Source organism: Vulpes lagopus, chromosome 12 (assembly GCF_018345385.1).
Source record: "Vulpes lagopus strain Blue_001 chromosome 12, ASM1834538v1, whole genome shotgun sequence".
In the NCBI taxonomy this organism is placed as follows: domain Eukaryota; kingdom Metazoa; phylum Chordata; class Mammalia; order Carnivora; family Canidae; genus Vulpes; species Vulpes lagopus.
Window position 1 is genome coordinate 43,365,060 of NC_054835.1, and position 23,229 is coordinate 43,388,288.

The window sequence follows — 23,229 nt, forward strand, 5'->3', positions numbered from 1 at the left end:
TACTGGCAGAACTGACATTTCCTCCTCTCTTTTTCTAAATTCTATGTTGGAAGCCCCATACACAAATAGAGCAGCACTATAGGTAAAGCCATTTGATTTTTTTTCCCCAACCAAAAAAAAAAGTTTTTGAGAACTAAAAAAATGCACATCAAGTGTACATAACATAAATATTCAGTTTAATAATTATAAAGCAAATACCCATGAAACACCACTTGTATCAAGAAAAAGCCCTGCCAGCATCCCAGAAGGCTTCAGTGTGCCCCTTCCAATCACAACCCTCTCTCTGATTCCCCAGAAGTAACCATTATCCTGACTTTAATAATTTCTTTGCCTTTTTTAATTTTTAAAAAAGATTAATTGATGGGAGAGGGGCAGAGGGAGAGAAAGAATCTCCAGCAGACTCCTGGCTGAGTGTGGAGCCCTATCCCATGACCCTGAGATCATGAGCTGAGCCCAGTCAAGAGTTGGACACTTAACTGACTGAACCACCCAGGGACCTCTAATTTCCTTGCTTTTTTAAATGTAGTTTTACCTATCATATGTCAGCCGTAAACAACATAATTTAGTTTTGCCTGTTCCCTATGCCTATGTCTCTGCCTCTCTCTGTGGGTTTCTCATGAATAAATAAATAAAATCTCTTTTAAAAATTTTAGATTTGTCAACTCCGTGTGGGAAACGATCACTAAAGATAGAATACTTTGGCTTAATGCTTTCATGAGGGACGCCTGGGTGGCTCAATGGTTGAGCATCTGTCTTCCGCTCATGGTGTGATCCTAGGGTGCAGGATTGAGTCACATATCAGGCTCCTTGCAGGGAACCTGTTTCTCCCTCTGCCTATCTCTCTGCCTCTATGTGTCTCTCGTGAACAAATAAATTATTAAAATCTTAAAAAAAAAAAAGTCCTGAGGTTTCTAAACAGTGGTTTTCAGACTGGAGCTGGTCTTTGATGAAGTTTTCACCAGTCCTTGGCAAAACAAGAAAAGGACCATATAATCAGGGTTTACTTTTGTTTTCTTTTTCATAAAACAAAATCTATCCCATTTTGTTATCCTAAAAATATGACCTTAGTTTTTCATGCTAAAAAATTGTTTTATGAGGAGTTGCTGATAGAGGATAGTTTTAATGAGTGCTTTTACTTGAGCTTTAAAATAAAAAGTTGGAAATCTTAATGCAGCCTTAACTTTGTTGATGTTTTACTGGTCTGTGAAATCCAAGTGAAGGCCCAGAAGTAGGGATATCAGTGGCCCAAGTGGGACAGTTTAGTCAAACAGTGTTGTTAGCTATGTGCAGGACATTCCTCCAGCTGCCCCTTTTCTGTCTTTGCATTGTCCTTATGCACGTTTTACTCTGCATTAGCACATTCAGATCCCAAATAAAGATGCCTTTATTTTCTTAAACATCTAGATTTTAGCCCATTCTCTGAAAGCACACCCAAATCATTGGCACCTGGCACCATCTCTTGACCCCAGCCAGCACTACTTTCTCCACCTCAATATACAAGACCCTTAGCCCCACCCATTATCTTCTTCGGAATCTTCTTTTACTTTGAAAATAGTTGGCTTTGGAGGAATAACCGGGATCCTGATACTGTTTTAAACCAAAAATTGTAGATTTTATTACCCATCTCATTATCCATTGTATTCATTGTATGTATCCACTCAATTATTATACCCATTAGTTGAGTATGTCTCCGCTTCTCTGGGTAGCTTATAAACACCTCAAGAACAATAGTTGTGGTTTATTTTCCTTCTTCGAGTGCCTGCCACACTCTTAGATTAGGTACTGGAATATATCTAGAATTAAAAATGAATAAATCAACACATCCTTTGCACAAGGAATGCTTTAATAATTATCCAAATATAACAACTTCTTCATTGTGGTCCTCTTGGTTTGCAAATGAGAGTCAGAACCAGAGGCCTGGGCTCAGATAGGTACAAGGAGGAAGCCCTAGAAAACCATTTATTCCTGGGGGCTCTGGTCAGGTTTATTTGTAAATGGGAAGGAAAGAAAATAACGTGAAGCAGAGGCAAGAGGAAGGAGAAATGAATTCCTGAGTGAGAAGAGGAGCTCTGGAATGACTCTACCACAGCCCTGTGTCCTGTCTCATCCCAAGAAACATCCTGTCATCCAGTAGGAGAGTGGCCGGCCTGCACAGTGCAACCTCCATGCTACCCTGTGGAGAGAAAACAGATTGGTTCTTGTTTTTACTACTCAGTAAGCTCCTTCTGCACCTACATGACCCAGATCTTAGAGCAGTGCTCAGAATCCCCTTCATTCCTAGCTCTCTGCTTTGTCCCCCCTGGCCCTCTGCTTCGTCCCTTAAATTTCCCCTATCTGTGGTCTTTGTCCTCTACTTCCCCCACCCGATATGCTTCCACATTTTCAAATCCTTCTCTTCCTCTGAAGTAGGAGAGCACCATTGTAGAAGGCTGAGAGTTACTAAATAAATTAAAAGGTAAATAAATAAATAATCAATCTCAGGTGCAACCATTGACTCTCCTTCCAGAACAGGTCAGCCCTAATATCCATCAGTGTCCCTTCTGCGTGGTGTTTCTAGAGTAGGCAAGGCACTTAACTCCCTCCATCCTCACAGACGCCTGGAGGCCAGTTGTAGTCAACTGGCCAGTTGTATATACAGCCAGTTGTATTCTGTGTATATCCGGTTTGAAGCTCAGAAAAGTAAAGTAAACATCCTAATGTCCACCATCGTGGACAAATGCTGACAGGAGCATTTACATTTACAGAAAATGTTGCTGCCAATTAGCGAGAGGGGACCCTGTGGCAACCGTGACGGTATAGCTCAATTGCTCCCAGGCCTCCAGCTGATGGAACCAAGCAGGGATCTGCATCCAAACTGAACCAATCAGGTTCTTTATCCCAGGCACTTGGACAGGGACTAAGCCTAGGCAGTCTCTGTTGCTGCTCAGGACATTAGCCCATCCACTTGGGCAGCCAGAGTGTGTGCTGTGGAATGTGGAGCAGAGAATGCTGCTCTCTACCAAGAAAGTAGTGAAGCAAATGCACCAGGAGGCAGAAACTTGCCAGGAAAAGCTGGCTGACACTTTCCAGCTCTGCTTCCACTACCTTCTGAGGTCTAGCTGCACCTGTGTAAGCTCAGTGAGACACCTTGTGCCCTCAGGAAACAGCTCCCTCAACTCACTTGAGTTACTTTGTTACTGCATCCAGAAGAGTTTTATTTATTGTTTTATTTTTTAAAGATCTATTTTTTTTAAGATTTTATTTATTCATGTGAGACACACAGAGAGAGACAGAGACATGGTCAGAGGGAGAAGCAGGCTCCCTGATGTGGGATTCGATCCCAGGCCCTGGGGATCACCACCTGAGCTGAAGGCAGATGATCAACCACTGAGCCACCCAGGTGCCCAAATATTTATTTATTTATTTATTTATTTTGAGAGAGAGAGAGAGAGAATGACACAGCCCTAACGGGTGAGGGTCAGAGGGAGAGGGGAAATCCCAAGCACACTCTGTGCTGAGTGTGGAGCCTGACTCCGTGCTTGGATCACGACTGTCAGATCATGACCTGAGTGGAAATCAAGAGTTGGACGCTCAACTGACGGAGCCACCCAGACGCCCCCTTCTAAAATAATTTTAGTACATCAGAAAAAGACCCAGGTCCTGGGTATTGTAAGTCAGAGTTCCAAGCCCTGCCACTCTCCCACATTTTTCTAGGCTATAAAAGGGTCTAGTCCTTGCCTACTGTGCCTTTCTCTGTCACTACAACCTTCCCAGGGCTCTGGCTGCTACCTTAGCCCCACAGTGTCCTCCCCACCAGTTCTTCATACCCCCTGCTCCAGACACAATCTTTTTTGCACAGCTGATGGCTGAGAGAAGATTGGGGCTCAGTATGTCTGGAAGGGAGAGAGAGAGAGAGAGAGAGCACCTGTGAGAACAGAGGACTAAGACTGAGGCAGACAAGGCTTGCTCCAGCTCGCTGGGCTTGCCCCTGCCCTGGCATGTACCCCCCAGGGGCTGAGTATTTCCAGATTAGGCAAAGCCTCCCTCCCAGAGGCCTATTTAGACATCCCCACAATGGCGACAGGGAGTGGCTGGGGGTGGGGCCAGGAGGGACAGGACAACTGTTTACCCCCATACTTCCTAGTCAGGGTAGATGGTAGTTCATGCCACGTTTGAGGGTTTCCAGGGAAAGGAGATGTCAAAACAGGCAGCATAGAGACCAAGGTAAATCTTGCCTGATCAGGGAGGCTCTTCAGATGAAGAGTCTAGGGATATGAATCAGAGTATGAAAGAGGAGAGAAGGTCCAAGTCATGGACCTATGGAGCCTCCTGGAGCGGCTCTGAGGTGGGCAGTTTGCACTTGGCCTTTAATCAGACATTGGCCAAAGTTATTACTTGATGGTTAGAGTGGAGCCTTCAGGGCCACCAGCCTGGTATTCGGCACTGGTTCTATGAGCCTCAGTTTGCTCATCTGTAAAGTGGGCATCATAATAGTTTCCATCACATGAAACGCTGGGTGAGATGGGCTCTGCAGGTAAAGTGCTTAGTATATGACACACTCTCAAGAAATGTTGGCTGCTGCTGTTGCTCCTGCTCTGCTATTAACTATGCAGAGCTTTTCTAGATCCTGTACACCAAAGAATCTGCTAAGTGGATGGGCACTACAGCCACTTGTCAAGTCCTCTGCTCAGCAAAAACATTTCTGGACTCCATGGGCAGTCCCTCTGGGGACACTCCCAGACTTTGAATAGGAAGAGAAGTCCTGTGAGTAGAGCTTTCCCACCCTGGGGCCCTGGCCAGACCTTGACAGTCCTCGTGGCAAATGTTTTCTGAGTGACTCCGGTAATCGTTGCACCAGTAATGGCTGTTGATCTGGAAGATGCCGTAGTCGAAGCTGCCGTCTGCGTTTTCATTTACCATCGATATGTTGAATCTGCTTTCCACAAAAGCCAGACATAGCCCTTTGAACAGGGAGAAGAGGGTTTTTAGAAGAGGGTTTTAGGTTTTTAGGTTTTTAGAAGAGGGTTTCTTTTAGGGTTTTTGAGCTGAAGGAGGAGGGAGATGGAGGAAAGAGGGAGATCAGGAAGCAGATGAAAGAAACAAGGCCTAAGAGGCTGGATGGGGCAAGTGGGCTAGAAACATCCATTAGCTTCTCCTCTCACCATTCGTGCCACCCACCCGCCCCTCAGTACAACCAGTCATCACCCATCTGTCCATCGATGCTTCCTGCACTTAATGACCACCTACTGCATCCCAGGAACTGTACAAAGCCCAGTTTAGGGACATGTAGCTAGGTCAAATGTAGATGCTGCCTTCAAGGGGCCTATAGTACAAGAATGAAGATACATACCTTACAAAGCCCGAAAACAAGATAAAAGGAGAAAGACAGCACAAGACCAGTGTGTACAAAGTCTGGGCAAAAGGCAGCTATCCCTATCATGGAGTAGGATGAAGCCTTAGAACCCTCTGTTCCCTCTGCCTGGAATGCTATTACCCTAGAAATTTGGGTGGCCAGGTCCTTTGCTTATTGAGTGCTGCTTGATGTTGCCTTCTCAGAGAGGCATTCCTCGACTTCCCCTTCTAGGACAATGTTACCAATCACTCCCCCTGCTTTATTCTTCTGCATGACATTTATCACCACCGGAAGTACTTTATCTATATGTGTATGTTTATTTCTTGCTTGCCTTTCCCTCTAGAATGTGAACGCTGTAAAGGAAGGGGCTTTGCTCATGTCTATATCCCCAGCACTGAAAATGGTTCCTGGCACATAAGTGCTCATTTAATAATTGTGGAATGAATATGGAATGTTGGGAAGGGCCTCTTGGGGAGGGCTGCCTTTTGAACTTGGCTTTGAAAGACGAATGACAGAAAGATGGCCACCCAGGGCATGACCAGGAGAGGAGGAGAAATGAGAGGGGTGTGAGAAGCAGCACTCACAGTCATTCAAGGAGTAGCCCTCAAACCCATCCAAGTCCTCCTTGCGCAGCACCCTGGCCAAGTCACAGCGATTGATGAGGCTGGCCTGATTTATGGCAATGAGGAAGCTGACCAAGGACATGAACAGCACCCTTGTCATCTTTGGAGGAGAGGAGGTACAGTCAAGGGCCTGTGTTTCTGAGGATCTCACAGACGTGCCTCTGGTCTTCTCCCAACACCTGAGGAATCTGGAGAGAGCAGCCACATGTCCCAGCTCACTCACAGCTCCCCACATGGCTATTTCTCTTCCCTCTCATTTATCATTATATAGTTGTTTATTATAGAAACTTTTAAATATTTACAAAATAAGAATAGTATCATGAATCTCCATGTACCCATTGCCCAATGTCAACAGTGAAAAACTGAGGCTGATCTCCTTTCATCTATAGGTCTTCAGCCCTTTTAGCTATCCTCACTCTTGTAATGGGCACCCTGCTATGGGCTGTATTTGAGCATAGGGTGGGGAGTGAGGGTGGCAAAGGAGATTAATGAGAACTGTACTTCATTGGTATTTGTGTGTGCGTTTGAACATGTGCTGTGGAAGGGCTAGGACACTAGACACTGAACTCTCCACACCCCACACCCCCAGATACAAGACACATGACTTTTCCCAAGGGCATACACTGCCTTGTGTAATTCCTAGGAAGCTGTTTATGGGTCTAACACTTTCATTTCCACTCAAAGGTACAAATCATAAAGCAAATAAAAGTGACCTCGATGTAGAAATAACCTTCACCTTCACACTCTGTGTTTAGGGGAAGGAGGGAAGAGCAAGAGCTCTAGATTCACACTGCCTACTTTCAAAGACAGGGCTGCTCTGTGACCTTGGGCAATACACTTTACCTCTCTGGGCCTCATTTGTAAAATGAAGATACACTAATACCTACTTAAAAGGTTGTCATGATAATTAAAGGAAATTTGATCTTGGTTTTGCATTCCCCCAAAAGGAAGCAGGACTTTTAGGGAAAAAGTTGATTCCTAGGCTGGAGTAGGAAAGGATATGAGCTAAGTCTGGATTATTTTGTGCTGGGAAGTAAAGAAGGGCTAAAAATATGGATTGGAGCATGTCAAATGGACATGAGAGCTCCAAGGGGTACCCACAGGCTAAATCTGGAACACTATTTTTGGTAACAGCTTTATTGAGATAAAATTCACAATATATATTTCACCAAGCCATACAATCACTTCATTTAAAGTATATAATTCAGGGCAGCCCTGGTGGCGCAGCGGTTTAGCGCTGCCTGCAGCCCAGGGTGTGATCCTGGAAACCCTGGATCGAGTCCCATGTCAGGCTCTCTGCATGGTGCCTGCTTCTCTCTCTGTCTGTGTCTCTGCCTCCCTCTCTCTGTGTCTCTATGAATAAAGTCTTTTTTTAAAAAGTACACAATTCAATAGTTCTTTACTGTGTTTGCAGAGCTGTACAGCTATCACCACATCAATTTTAAAACATTTTCATCAACCCAAGAAGAAACCCTATGCCCATTAGCAGTCATTCCCTGTTCCATCTCCCTCCTGCCTCTGGCAATCACAAATCTACTTTCTGTCTCTACAGATTTGCCTCTTCAGGACAACTCACATAAATAGAGTCATACACTATGTGGCCTTTGTCCCTGGTTTCTTTCACTTAACAATGCTTTCAAGATTTATTCATGGCATAGCATGTATCAGGATCTCACTATGGCTGAATAATATTCCATTGTATGGATAGACCTCAATTTGTTCTCTATCATTTTATAGACATTTGGGTTGTTTCTACTTTGGGGCTGTTATGAATGATGGTGCTACGAACAAATTTTTGTGTGGACAAAAGTTTTCATTTCTTTGGTCATAAACTGAGGAGCGGGATTGGTGAGTCATATGGTAACTTAAAGTTTAAACTTTGGAAGAACTGGGGTGCCTGGATGGCTCAGTCAGTTGAGCATCCAACTCTTGATTTTGGCTTGGGTCATGATCTCAGGGTCATGGAATTGAGCCCAGGGTTGGGCTCCATGCTCACCAGGGAATCTGCTTGAGATTTTCTCTTTCCCCCCTCTCCCTCTGTCTGCTTCCCTCATTCTTTCTCTTTCTCTCTCTCAAATAAATCAATAAATCTTAAACTTTGGAGGAACTCCAAAGTGACTGTACCATTTTCCACTGATATCAGCAGTGTCAGTGTATGAAGTTTCAAAATTTTCCACAATTTTCGCCGACACTTTCCCATCACAGCTATCCTAATTGGTGTGAAGTGGTATCACCTGGTGGTTTTGATTTGCATTTCCCTGGAGGCTAATGAAATTTTCATGTGCTCCTTAACCATTTGTGGATCTTTGGGAAAATATCTAGTATTCAGATCCTTTTCCCATTTTTTTAGTTATTTGTCTTCTTATGGAGTTGTGAAAGTTTTTTACTAGATACATGATTTGCAAATATTTTCTCATAGTCTCTGGGTTACCTTTCACTTTCTTGATTTTTTTCTAAGATTTTATTTATTTATTCACAAGAGACACAGAGAGAGAGAGAGAGAGGCAGAGACACAGGCAGAGGGAGAAGCAGGCTCCATGCAGGAAGCCCAATGCAGGACTCAACCCCAGGACTCCGGGATCACGCCCTGAGTCAAAGGCAGACGCTCAACTCCTGGGCCACTCAGGTGCCCTTTGATGGTGTTCTTTGAAACGAAGGAATTACATTTTGATGAAGACCAGTTTGTCTATTTTTTCTTTTGTTGCTGTGCCTTTAGTGTCATATCTGCAGAACTAATGCACAGTGGTTTCTAAGGGAATCTAGGACAATTTGACCATCAAAATAAATAACGATAGTGATGGATTATTATCTACTGAATGATATAGGAATCCATGAGTCCTTAATAGTAATAGACACATAATGGGGATGGGGTAGGACTCTTACTGACAATAATATATGATAAATGTGGAGGTAGTCATGAAGTTGGAAAGCCACCATTCTGCAACCATCAAAGATTGGTCTGAGCAAGAATCATCAATGGGGGCTAAATCTGAGGTGGTGGGAAGCTTGATGAAGAACTGGACATACACATGCTCTTAGAGTATCTCCCCACAGATCATGTATTAGTTGCATGGGAAAAACAGAAACTATGTAGCAAAGAAACCAGACAGTATGTGGACCTTGCAATCAAAATGAACACCTCCAATGAAAGAGAAAGATTCTGTGCCTCCAGAAGTGATACCCCAAGAAGGACACATATATCTTATATGGTATTCTGGCCAGGGATACATAACTTGTATCTAATCCTAAGGAAAAATTGGACAAAGTCAAACTGAGGGAAAATCTATAAAATAACTGGCCTATATTCTTCAAAACTGTCAACCTGATGAAAGCAAAGGATGGGGCTATTTCTGTCACTGTGTGTGTGTGTGTGTGTGTGTGTGTGTTTCCCCTTAAACTAAGTATATGTTCCCAAGGGCAAAGGCCTGTGTTCCTCCATCCCCAGGCTTCAGAGTCAGGCAACTTCTGCTTGGCCAAGATGACTCCCCTGATGGTCCTGTTTCCTCACAGATGTCTTCTAGGACTCACTTCATACCAGCCTGAGCTTGTGAACATTCTCTTGCTTCTCTCTCTCTCACTCTAGAGTTGCTAGATTTAGCAAATAAAATTAGAGGATGACCAATTACATTAGCATTTCAGACAAACCACAAATAAGTTTTTAGTATGTCTCATGCAACCCTACTCTACTCTGACTTAGTAGATTCCTTGAGAGACAGGTGTCACTGAGCCTTGGCAAGAAGGGAGCTCTGTCTCTGCCCATGAAGTCCCCTCCCCTCTTAGGGTTTCCTTAGGGGAATACAGTACTTGTGGCAGGTGCATTCCCACACTCCCTTCCAAAGCTTACCTCTCTCCTAGCCTTCTCTGACCCCAGGTCCCAGACAGCCCAGTGTTTTCCTAGAGAGTCATTAGAACAAAGCCTGGTCCACAGGACCTATACTCTAGCCCCACCCAGTTCACAGCTCCCCATGTTCTAGGGAAGGTGCGAGTGCTGGGCCAGCCTGCCTTCTGGAACCCCAGTTCTGTGACATCATCATTCTCCTGGAAATACTCTGGTCTTAACCATGCAAATTGAGGCCCACTCAAGCTTCCAGCAGAAATTACACATGGGTCTAGGACTGGTGATAACTGTGATGAAGACCACTGGGTGGGGCAGGGCAGAGTGCTCTGGTTGTTCTATCTGCCCACTACCCTTCCCTTTGGTGAAGGTGAACCTTTGGGGGTAGCTCCTTCTCCCATGGGGTAAAGTAGTGGAAGCTGCCAATCACAGAGCCCTGAGATCCAGGTGACAGGGGGTGCCTATGGCCCCACTGCTATATTTTGAATTGAAACTAAATTGAGCAACTCAGCTTCTCACGGGAAGCCTTCAGGTAGGAGGCCAGAAGCTGACAGTTTGGAATATATGGCTATAGCCCATTTGAGAGGATAAACCTTCTTGGAGAGAGAGCAGAGTCCACACAGGATGCCAATCCTAGAGTTCACCCTTCCTGAGACCTAAACACACACTTAACCTTATCACAATCCTGTGATTCATGAAATATCCTTTCCTGCAGAAAGGAGTTTAAATTGGGTTTCTGTCACTTGCAGCCAAGGGAGACCTGCCTAGTAGAGAGAACAGGGTTAACTATCGGGGAACTGGGGACCCAACGACCTGTCACCTCCCCATGAAAGTTGCACATCTGAGTGTCATGAGTCACCAAAGAAATCAGAGATACTTCCAACTGTAGCAGAAAGGAAGCAAAGGAAAGTTTTGTGACTGATGGGCACTCTACCCTCTGAAGCAGGGTGGCAGGGGCCGACAGAAAGTAGGAAGAGCTTGTGGGTGGGCGGTGCTGCCCTGTTCCTTCCACCTTGAGACTTCCCTTCCCAGCAGGGCAGCAGGACATTGCAGCTTGGGCTAACAATGTTGGGGTGAATAACAAACATATACCTAGTATACCTACTAGAATTAGTAGCATTATGTTTAAAGTCTAGATACAGGAGCCGGGGGAGGGGTGCCTGCGCTGCGCAGGCGCGTGGGCTCTGCGAGCGCCTACTGCACATCCCTGCGCTGCTCGTCCTGGGGCGCTGGGCTCCTCCCGGCTGGCGGGGCGCGCTGCGGGCCCGGGTTAGGCGCGTGCGGAGCAAAGGCAGTCCTTGCCGCAGAGGCGGAAAGCATTACTTCTCAAAAGCGTATTTGCAAAGATTTTATTTTCAAAGTCAAAATATGCAAGAGTGGGCAGTATGATGAACCCTCTATACCCATGGTTAGTACACTATTCGGATTTTCTTTGTTTTGAATCAATGTTGGGCCTTTTCATCGTCTAAAAATGCCCCTTTAGGGGGCACCTGGGTGGCTCAGCGGTTGGGCGTCTGCCTTGGGCTTAAGTCATGACCCCGGGGTCCTGGGATCCAGTCCCGCATTGGGCTCCCCGCGCGGAGCCTGCTTCTCCCTCAGCCTGTCTCTGGGTATTTCATCAATAAATAAAATCTTTTTTAAAAAAATGAAAAAAAAAGGTCTAGATACAGATACAAATTTGAATAATGTGTAATGTGGTTTATGTGATATCGCAAACATTTCCTCAGCTTCCATTTACAACCGAAGCAGATACTAATACAAATTCACGTGTAGCACCAGAATCACAAATAGGAACATGAAATATGAAGAAATTGTACACTCAGAGCCTACTAGAAAATGACACTTCTTTGTGCTCAAATCTACTGCATTCAGGCTGAGAGGAAAGACCTGACAAGTTAATTAATTTGTCTTTTCTCTTACCTAAGTTCTCTGCTCAAGGTCTCTGCTCTCTGAGATAGCACCTGGCAAGGGTCCTGTTAAGCTTTTGTTAAACCTTTCTATGCAGGTGCATGTTTTCTCCCATCCACATAGAGTAAGATGTGAAACATCCACCTGGGGCCTGAATGTTGTTAGTCATGAGCATAGAGCTTTAGGGTTAGATCTTGCTGTGCCAATGCTGATGATCTAAAAGGAAACATGCAGGTCCCCTGGGTGGCTCAGTGGGTGAACATCTTCCTTTGGCTCAGGTCGTGATCCTGGGGTCCTGGGATTGAGTCCCCCATCAGGATCCCCGAGGGAAGCCTGCTTCTCCTTTTGCCTATGTCTCCGCCTCTCTCTCTGTGTCTCTCATGAGTAAATAAATAAAATCTTAAAAAATAAATAAATAAAGGAAATATGCCTCCCTGATAGTCAGCCCTGTGAGAAAGAAATCTCAGTGAGCTGAAATCTAGCTGTGCCCACCTTCTCTGCTCTCTCTCAGTCCCCAAGCATCAGGCCACACAGCACTGTAACCCTTGGAGTGGCAGACTGCTGGGCTTTGGAGCCAAACTGAAGCTTCTGGCCAAGTGGGTTTACGAAACTGTACGTATAGATGAAGTGTCTGACTACATCATTGTATGTTCTATTGTGATCATGCCTGAGCACTTACATGGAATTTACCTGCTATTTTATTACTTTCCTTCAGCTTCTCTTATATTTAGGGCATTATGTTGATTTTTAAAAATTACCATCATTCTGAATGGATAAACAAAGGGTAGTACACTCATATAATGGAATGCTACTCAGCAATAAAAAGGAATGAACCATCAGTACACCCACCAACATGGATACATTTGCAAAATAATGCTGAAAGAAGTCAGAGCAAAAAGAAAGAAGTATATACTGCATGATTCCATTTATAAGAAACTCCAGAAAATGTAAACTAATCTAGAATGACAGAAAGCAGTTTCTAGTTGCTTGGGATTGGGGGAAGCAGGACGGGACAGAGGAATGAGTTATTGAGTGGCATAAGGAAACTTTTGGTAGTGAGGAGATGTTCACTATCTTGATCAGGATGGTGGATTCATGGGTACATACATATGTCAATAATTAACAAATCGTACACTATAAACATGTCATTTACCTGGATAAGGTATATTATAGTTACACGCAATATAATTTTATGAAAAGGGAGTTGTGAGTCTGCCATGGTTGAGAACTCCAGCGACAGGCCGATTGGTGGGGGGGCGGGGGGAGCGGAGGGGGGCTCCCATCGTTGTCCTCAGGCCAACTCCCGGTGCAATCTATCCAGTGGCCACTAGAGGCCAGCAGCGACCCACATACAGGATGTGTGGGTTGCTGGTCACCAATATTTTTAATTCCCTCCTCTGTGTTCTGCAGGTGAAGAGGTGGACCTTATCATCTCCACCTTACACAGTAGTAGAGCTGATATTTGGGCTGTCGTCTCCTTGGGTCCTGATTCCACCTTGTTGGTCCCTCAAGCCAGGACAACTGTGCTACCACATCTTGTGAAAGTGTGTCCTGTCTCCAGTGGGGCAGCTAAGCTAGCCATAGCTCCAGGCCAGTTAGCTGCAGGGCTGACACTGAGTAGCTGGAGATGGCACCAATGTCTTGTAATTCTCAAGATGCCTTTGGAAGACCTCCCGGGCCTGGAGTAGCCTCTGTATTGGCTTTCCACTTTCCCTGGAACCCCACCATTGTAAAACAAGACAAGATGCCATTAGCCAACCAAGCTAAAGAACAAAGCACTGGAAAGATTTTTACAAGGGAAAGTGTAATTGTGTAAAGAAGGTGTAATGGGGGCAGCCCCGGTGGCACAGTGGTTTAGCGCTGCCTGCGGTCAGGGGTGTGATCCTGGAGATCCGGGATCGAGTCCCACATCGGGCTTTCTTCATGGAGCCTGCCTCTCCCTCTGCCTGTGTCTCTGCCTCTCTCTCGCTCTCTCTGAATGAATAAATAAATAAATCTTTAAAAAAAAAAAGAAGAAGGTGTAATGGGGGTGGGGAGGAGATGGTGGAACACCCAGGGGATGCTACAATGGAGGCTTCCCTGTAAGAACTATTGCTAACACATGCCGAGCCCTCCCAGTGTGTGAGGCATGACGTCAACCATTGTATGCATTGTATGCAGCGAGCCATGTTGTCCTCACACCACTCTTGTGAAATTAGTTGCTGAGATGTTAAGTAACTGGCCCAAGATCACAGAACTAGTGGGAGGTAGAGTAAGGATTTGAATCCAGGTTTTTTTTTTTTTTTAATTTTATTTATTTATGATAGGCACACAGTGAGAGAGAGAGAAGCAGAGACATAGGCAGAGGGAGAAGCAGGCTCCATGCACCGGGAGCCCGACATGGGATTCGATCCCGGGTCTCCAGGATCACGCCCCGGGCCAAAGGCAGGCGCCAAACCGCTGCGCCACCCAGGGATCCCTGAATCCAGGTTTGATACCAACATAATGGGTTTAGTTGTTACTCTATCCATGCTCATTTTAACAGCATGGTCTTTCTTTCTCTTTTGGGCCAGGGTGTTATTTAGTTCCTGTGTTAAACTGGTTGGTGTTGGGGATCCCTGGGTGGCGCAGCGGTTTGGCGCCTGCCTTTGGCCCGGGGCGCGATCCTGGAGACCCGGGATCGAATCCCACATCAGGCTCCCGGTGCATGGAGCCTGCTTCTCCCTCTGCCTGTGTTTCTGCCTCTCTCTCTCTCTCTCTGTGACTATCATAAATAAAAAAAAAAAAAAAGAATTTAAAAAAAAATAAAATAAAATAAACTGGTTGGTGTTGGTAGCAGGTGGTTGTTATTTTAGTTGTACCTCCTGAAGATAAAGCTCTTGATGCTTCAAGAGAATTTTAAGCCTCTCTGAGGGTCCAGGAGGGAAATCTTCCCTCCTTATTTGCTGAGCATTTACACTGTGTAAGATTCCATGTTAAAACTGGTACTTTCTCAGTGATGGTACTTGAAGGGCAGGTGGGCAGAGGCCAGCAACAAGGAATCGAGGGGCAGGTGACCTGTAGCCATGCAGTGTTCATTTGTGCCCACAGGAGTACATCAGAGGCAGCAGTCCCCCACCTCAACTGGAGTCCTGAGCAGATAACCAGATCAAGATACAGGTCAAGAGAACTCCCCAGGATGCCCAGTTATGAGAACAAGGCCAAAGCAGCCTGGTGAGCAGATACTCATGCCCATGGTTTTTGGGTAATTGAAGTCTTCCAGAGGTTTCTCTCCTGGAGAAAACACCCCACCTTGGATCATGCAGCTTGATTCTCCAAGCAAGGTGCCTCAAGGAGGTGGTCTCTTCTGTTCTAGGTTCTGCAGGGGTCAACAGCTCTGGGCTTCTGCCCATTCTGCTGCTTCTATGCTTCTATGGCCACACAGTGGGGTGGTTACAGGTACCAAGTAAAGGCTGCACATGTGAAGACAAAGCAAAAGGAGGCCAAAGCTAAACATTGGGTCCATTTGCTTCATTTCATAGATGGGGAAACTGAGGTCTGGGGAGGTGAAAGGACTTGTGTGAGCTAATGGTCAAACTGGGGGTAAGACATCCAGCAGTCTTTCATCCCCACTCCCCAGCCATATTTTATAATAGGTCCCTGATGCTGGGTGCTTCTCTGCACTTTGTCAATTATTATTCACACATTATCTCTCTATTTCTTAAAACAATCATCCTTTAATATTGTAACATATTCAGTATCCAAATTTCCAAAGATGTCATGTCAAAAAGCATTTTCAACAGTTTGATTTATCAAGATGGAAATAAGAATGCACTCAGGTGTGGTTGGTTGATGTCTCTTCAATCTCCCTTAATCCATAGGTTCTCTTTCATCCTTCTCTCTTTCCTTGTGATGTATCATTGAAGAAGGCATGTCATGTATACCATAGATTGTCCAGAGTCCAGGCTTTGATTATTGCAAATCCATGATATAGTTAAACATATTGCTCTGTTTTCTGTATTTCCTGTATTTGAGCCTAGAAGTTTGATCAGATTAAGATTGGGGTGGGGGGTAAGACTACTTCATACTAGGTGTTGTGTTCTCCCACAGAAAGGACCTAATGTCTAGTTAGCTTCCTTCTTATGACATTAGCAGCTCTTGATGCTCAATGCCTACACCCAGTAATTCCCTGGGGGTTAAACATGGTGGCATCCCATCATTTCTTCATTTATTAGCTGGATTATTTCTATAAAGAGAAACTTCCCTCATTTACTCTCAGTTCCCTAAGGGATTATCTCGTAAATTCTGTGAGAATTCTGGGTACATGTGATTATCTCCACTTCCGTGTGAGCAAACTGAGGTCAGTGGAGTTAAGAGAACTGTCACCAGAACTGTCCAGCTGAGCCCCGTGCAACTCACGAAATCATAATAAATAAACAGGAGTTGTTTTATGGCCCCAAGTCAGGCAGAGCCCATGAGTAGCTAGCAAGGTTGAAGAGCTCCAGGGCCCTTTACCCCCTCCATAAGGAGACAGACTTGCAGAGTCATAAACATCACCCAATTCAGCCTTTTCATGCTCAGATGGGGGAGCTGAGGGCTGGAGATGGTAATGACTCACGCAGGCTTGCACAGGTAGCCAAGGTCATGGGCATATTGTTAAAGGAAACCCCTGAAAATTCTTGTGATGAGTTCTAGTGTCTTTGATGGCTGTGTCTGATCCTCTCATTCTACAGACCACTTGTACCCACAGCACCAGGCCTGCCTCTCAACTTCATCTTACTGTTGTGTCCCCAGTAAGCATCTGTTGAATGGATAAATGAAAGTACCCTTGTCTTTATATCTCAGGAACTGGTTGCTCCTGGACCTGTCCACTGGGGAAGGTATTATAGGCACTGGCCCTGCTATAGATGCCCAGAGAGCAGCCAGTCAGGCACAGGGCAGGAGCCAAGGGTAAGGGGATGAGAGGGAAGCAGGGCTCACTCCAGGAAAGCAACTGGCTGTCTTCCACCTTGGCAAGAGGGAAGTCCAGCAATGCAAAATCCTGTGGGCAGCATGGATGGGGTGCACCAGCAGGTAGCTGGGTGCAACCACGGAGATGAGGTAGGGGGCAGAACTCCAGTCTGTAGGAGGAGCAAGCCAGGACCCTCATCCTCACACTGGGCGGGAACTCGGGCCAAAGGTCAAGTCAGAAGTCCTGAATGGTGTCAGTTAGGATTCAGTTGGGTTGATAGGAATGGAGAACCCCAAATGTCGTTGGCTCAAGTAGAGTAGAAGCTCATTTCTCCCTCATGTTAAATGCCCTGAGGGAGTCAGTTCACAGCCAACAGGATGTTCCATAGGGCAAAGATGACAAAGGGCTCACCCATCATGTTGCTCTTTTACCCTAAAGCATGACTTTTGTTCCATAGCACAGTCTGGCTTCTGGAACTCATTCTTTTCATGCCTTATCCCAAGCAGCAGGAAAGAACAGTGGGAAAAGAAGAGCACTTTCCTTTTTAGGGCAATTCCCAGAATTGTGCAGACTACTTCACTTACATTCTATAGGCCAAAACTGAGGCACCTGATGACACCTAGCTGCAAATGACAATGGGAAATATAGTTGTCATCTCACACTCTCCAGCAAAAAACTGGAGAGTCTGTGAGTGAAGACCAGAGAAGACGTGTCCAGTGACTTGGATTATGATACAAGGCCGAAGTGAGCAGAGGATGCAGAGCTTAGGCCCAGACGCTGGACCCTAGCTGCTCACATTCCTGTTGTCCTAGGTCCTGGGACTGGGGCAGCATGAAGTCGTATGAGTCCAGCCATGGCAAGTAGGGAGCTTTAGAGCCTAGCCATAGGGCCTGACTGTTGATGAGTACTGCCGCTGCAGCAACAGTGGGCATTCTGTAGCTAAGCATGGCACTGGCCCACGAAGAAGCATCAGCAGTAAGAAAGCAGGTGTGCTCATTGCCAAGGACAGGAGCACCCTCAAAGGCCAACAACTACCTGATGCCATGAAAAGCATCCTCAAGATTGATGAGTCCAGGGCCACAGACGGCCTTTTCCCAGGGGACAGTGAAGTAGCTGATGACAACTGCTTTTTTTATTTCCTTAATTAAATTTTTTTTACTATAGAGTAACACATAGAAAAGCACACAAATCATAAATGTACAATGCGACAATTTTCACAGAAGTGAACACACCCAAGTATCCAGCACCCAGATCAAAAAGTAGAACATTACCACAACCCCAGAAGGCCCTAAGTATCCCCTTCCAGTCACTACCTTCTCCCCGCTGCTCCCAACTCCACCCTTCCCCCCACACTGCTAGCATTTAGAAAAACTTTCCAGGCGATTCCATAGTTAATGCTGAGAATCAGTGCTTTTTTTTTTCTTTTTCTTTTTTCTTTTTTTAAGATTTTATTAAGGGCAGCCTGGGTGGCTCAGCAGTTTAGCGCCGCCTTCAGCCCAGGGCGTGATCCTGGAGACCCAGGATCGAGTCCCACATGGGGCTCCCTGCGTGGAGCCTGCTTCTCTCTCTGCCTGTGTCTCTGCCCCCCCCCCCCCCCCGCCTCTCTCTGTCTCTCATGAATAAATCTTTAAAAAAAAAAAAGATTTTATTGCTTGTGTTCTCTCCCTCTCTCTCAAATAAATAAAATCTTTTAAAAAAAGTAATGGTTATCAAACTTGGCTGCATATTAGAATCACATAGGAGAATGTCTGCCTTTTGAAGTAGAAGGTGGAAAGAGATAGTTAAGCAGACAGTATGGTGCAGGGGAGAAACTTGGGAGCCAGAGGGGGCGGCCACTTACCAACTGTGTGACCTTGAATGAGTTCCTTCACCTCTCTGAGCCTCACCTATGAAATGGGAATCCTATCACAGGCCCTGCGGAGTTGAGACTGAGAGAGAGAGAGAGAGGGAGAGAGAGGATGTAAGCACAGGCCCAGGTAGGGTCAATATATGGCAGCCACGACTGTCATTTTTAAAGGTGAGCAACCCCAGGAAGACCAAAAGCCCTTCTTTATGCAGATGGGACCCAATCTGGGGATAGTGGACACAGGTTATATTGAGAAGAGAGGCAGCAGGTAGTGTTGATGAGAAGCCAGGGCCTTTCTGGGGAGCACAGGAAAATTCTAGGGGCAGCAGAGGTTCCAAGCCAGACCTGGGAAGTGGTGGCTGCCAGCCGGCACAGCTGCAACAGCACCAGGGAGCAGCAGTTGTGGATGACCCTGGACAGGCTCAGTTTGGGCAAAGCTGATCCTTTTCCTTCAGCAAGAACAAGGAAGCTGACTGCTGCAGGCTCTGACTCTGTGAGCTGCCTATGCAGAAAGAAGCAAACTTTAAAAAAAAAAAAGATTTTATTTATTTATTCAACAGAGAAAGAGAGTACAAGCAGGGGGAGTGGGAGAGGGAAAAACAGGCTCCCCACAGAACAGGGAGCCTGACACAGGGCTCAATCCCAGGAATCTAGGATCATGACCTGAGCCAAAAGCAGATGCTTAACCAACTGAGCCACCCACCCAGGCACCTGAGAAAGAAGCCGACTTGGTTGAGCACACACCTTGTGCCAGAAATTGTACATTCATTCCTTTGATTCTGTGATGTGGGCACACTCGCCCCATTTAACATTTGAGGGGCTTAACCCCTGCTGCCTAACTCACAGAGCCCTGGTGTCTCCATGAGCCTGGGACCTGCCTCTCTGCCGGGCTGAAATGACAGTACCCTGAGGGTGTGCTGTATACACATGTGACCCAGGAACACCTCCCTTCATCAGGTGCTCATCTCTGTTGTTTTTTTTTTTCCAAAACAAGAAGGATATTTTTAAGCTATCTATTTTCATACTTGTTACAAGGTATAATGTTCATTGTAAAACATACAGAAAATACAGGTAACCAAAAAGAAAATAAATTAAAGTGCTTCATAGCCACATGGTACAGAGATGAGCCCGGTCAGTGTTTCGGCATCCATTGTTCATATATGTGAGTCTGTGTGTGAGTTCCGGTAGAAAGGACCAAAAAGGGGTCATATGGTACACTGTTAGGTAATGTGCTCTTTTTCCCTTAACAATATATAGTGGCCATATTTCTACGTCAGAGAATATCCCTCTACAGCAGCAGCTCCGTATTAGAACCCCCTGGGAAAGCTTAACAAATAATGTCTGTGCTCCACCCAGACATGGATTCATTTGGTCAGGGATGGGGTTGGACTAGGGAGGGACTTCTAGACTCCCTAGGTGGTTCCAATGTGTAGCCAAGTTTGAGAGCTGCAGCGTCATTTTTCAACAGAGGCTCTGCGTTCTATTTGCTGAAGGGATGCACTATAATTTGACCAATCCCCTTTGCTTAAACATTTAGATTGGTTCCAATTTTTCATCATTAAGAACCAGAGTTAGCAAGTGTTTCCTGTAAAGAGCCAGATAATACATGTTCTGATTTTGGGGGGGCCTGAGGTGTGTGTTGCAATGATTTAATTCTGCCATTGGAGTGCAAAAGTAGCCATCATGCATAAAGGAATTTATTTGTTTGTTTGTTTTAAATAAAACTTTATTACAAAAACAGGTGGTGGCTAAATGTAGCCCAAGGGCCATAGTTGGCTGACTCCTTTATACATAAAGCTGCAGTGAGTCTCCTTAAAGCTAAACCTTCCAGTATTGAAATGATCATTTTCTCAGGACAGTGGTTTTATACTGTTTATTTTTATTTTTATTTTTTTTAATTTTTTTTATACTGTTTATTTTTAGAAGTTGGACCCTTTTTCAAATGAAACTTTAAGTAGAACTCATGTTAACAACAGGTCAGAGAAGGATTTTTGTTAGCTAAATATATTTTACAAATGCAAATGTACGTTGCATATTTAGAAAGTCAGTTCGGGGTTGTAGATGATGGTAATGATTTTTTTTTTTTTTTTCTGATCAGCCTCAGCACCTGTGGCATTCAAATCAAAGTTTTGCAGAACCAGCATAACATCTCTACGGAACCCTAGTGTTCCACAACGGACACAATTTGAAAACCACTGCAATAAGATAAATTCCTGGTGTAAGTGACCAAAAGTCAGCTGGAGGAAGCTTAAGTCATAAAGAGGGATTTAATGGCCTATATTACCAAACTGTGGGAGAGCTCAGGGTCCTACTTACTGGGACTTTCTCTTAAACCTGTTAAGCAGTGGTTCCCTCTTCCCCTCTGCCAGCCCCGGGCAACCATCAATCTACATTCTGACTCTATGGACTTGCCTATTCTGGATATTTCGTGTAAATGGAATTGCACAATACGTGATCTTTTGTGTCTGGCTTCTTGCACTTGGACGTAACATTTTCAAGGTTCATCCATGTTGTAACAGGTACCAGTACTTCATTCCTTTGTTTGAGCAAGATCCCACTGTATGGAGAGATCACACTTGGCTTGCCCATTCATCTGTTGATGGATATTTGGGCTGTTTCCACCTTGTGGCTATTGTGAACGGTGCTGCTATGAACATGTGTGAACATGCATTTGTACCAGTTTTCCATCCTTCTGGGAATATGCCTGTGAGCGGAGTTGCTCATCATTACCATTTGCCTGGTCAGTTGCAGTCCTCCAAACTGGCCTCCACATGGTTGTGAGGGTCATCCTTTTCCTTTTCAAAAGCACTATTTTCCTTCCAATAAATGAACTTGCTTCTTTTAAAGCTATACATGTTCATAGTCAAAATTTTGAAAAATACAGAAAAGAGTGAGTATGAGGGTGTGTGCGTGTGTGTGCGCATGTAATACAGGGGATTATAACTGATATCTATGAATTTAATAAAGTCTCTAGCATTCTGGTGCCCACCCAGTCTTTCGCCTCCTCTCCTGACCATCGTCTGTACTACCACCCATCCCTGGGGCTCTGCCACCATGGCCCGGTGTTCCTGTGGGCTTCTGAGCCATAGCAGATGCTGTTTCTCTATGGGTTGCCTTTCCCTGCCTAAATTCTCCGACTCAGATCTCCCTGTCACTGCTCCCCCAGCATGTCATACTTACTTGAAAGGAGCCGAGAACAGTGTGCCCAGAACCATGAGAAAGGGAGGCTGATCCATGTGGGATGCTGTTGGGTTCTTCTGCTTGACTCTAAAGTGACACTGATCCTTACTTCTCCCCAATCTGCCTCTGAAATATGCCCCACAGCATCTGAGCCTAGCAGGGAACCTCAGACTCCCCCAAGCCTTGTCTTTAGGGGTTGGCATCTTGCTTCGTTCCCCTGTTGTGACAACTGGCAGTGAGGCTGGTGCACAAATGGACAATCCAGAAGGATCTTTCTCTTCCTTTTTCCTTCCTCTGGGCTTGTTCTTTCAACTCGGGAAGCCAGATGCTTTGGAGTTTAATTACATGCTGCAGTTGGAAGCTCAGAATGTCAGAGCTGGAAAGGAAGAACCTTATTATAAATAATAGCTACCAGCATTTATTGAACATTTACTCAGTGCCAGGCCCGTTTCCAGGCATTACCCCATTCAGCCTTCCCGACAATTTCAGCGGCAGGTGCTGTCATCATCCCTGTTTTACAGGGAAGGAAACAGACATTAGGGAGATCACAGGGCATTTCCCAAGCTGTGCTGAGTGGTACATAGTGCAAAAAAATATTACTTTGTTTTAGTTAAATGCTGCATCCTGCATCCTCCCTGGGAAATTCATAATGCACATCAACATATTAATGGCCCTGAGAAGTCCTGTATTGATCAGACCTCTTTAGGTCGGTGTCACCTCTGTTGAGTAGTTTGCAGAATGCAAGTATTAACATGCTTCTTATTTTATGGATGGGGTCATGGAGGCCCAGGCAGGGCTTTCAGTGCAGACCAGGCACAGATCTTGGGCTCCATGTTCTCTGAACCCCACAGGAAATGTAGAGCAGAGGAAGGCAGACTATGGCCCATCTGACCCACACCTGTTTTTGTAAGTATAGTTCTATTGAAGATGATTTGATCCAGGTCCCTTGATTTGAGGACCGGGAGGATGGCTGACTTGCTCATGGTCACACAATTAGGAGCAGAGGCAGAAATAGACCCAAGATCTCCAGAATCCAGGTATTCTCCAAAATACAAAACAGACAGGTGGTGGGAGGTGAGGGGCAGGAGGCGGGGTGTGAAGCTCCACGATCCCTGTGATACCTGTCTCTCTTATCTGCTGCAAGGTACATACACAGGCACGGCTCCTTTCTACACTACACAGATCTCTCCTAGGGGTCTCTCCCTCCTGCTGCTTTGGGTAAAGCTCCCGTGGCCTGAACCGCCTGCACCCCGCTCTGCCACGACCACCTGCTCTCTACTTCGTGTGGGGGGGTGGCAAAGGCTGAACTGGGTAACAGCATTTATTTTAATTCTGTGAGAGATGCAGTAAAACAGTATTAACTTCCCCTCTGCCGGTGTGAAACATGAGATCATTTGGACAGGAACCTGGCAGAAGGCAACCTTTGCCCGCTCCAGGGAGAGTTTGCCAAATAAATGAAGAGCGTAAACAGGATCCTAGAGCGTTGTTTGAGACCACTTCAGAAAATAAATTATGTCCAAAGGTTCTTCGACTTCCCCGAAGTATGTTATGCAATGGTCATCTATTTACATTTTTCACCTGTGTGTGTGTGTGTGT

At 45.4% G+C, this 23,229-nt stretch overlaps 1 protein-coding gene across 2 annotated transcripts; it reads right to left on the reverse strand.

Moving 5' to 3' along the window:
• Positions 1-1,825: 1,825 nt before the first annotated feature.
• Positions 1,826-6,055, reverse strand: LYZL6 (lysozyme like 6). Of its 2 annotated transcripts, XM_041726226.1 has the most exons (4): positions 5,917-6,055; positions 4,782-4,940; positions 3,794-3,872; positions 1,826-2,173 (listed from the first exon to the last, which is right to left on the reverse strand). In XM_041726226.1, the coding sequence occupies exons 1-4, from the start codon at positions 6,053-6,055 to the stop codon at positions 2,104-2,106; spliced, it is 447 nt and encodes a 148-aa protein (XP_041582160.1). In that variant the 3' UTR covers positions 1,826-2,103. The 2 variants fall into 2 exon arrangements, 1 of the variants encoding a protein (XP_041582160.1); XR_005983189.1 differs by lacking the exon at positions 5,917-6,055 and having other exon boundaries at positions 3,807-4,840.
• Positions 6,056-23,229: the final 17,174 nt, after the last annotated feature.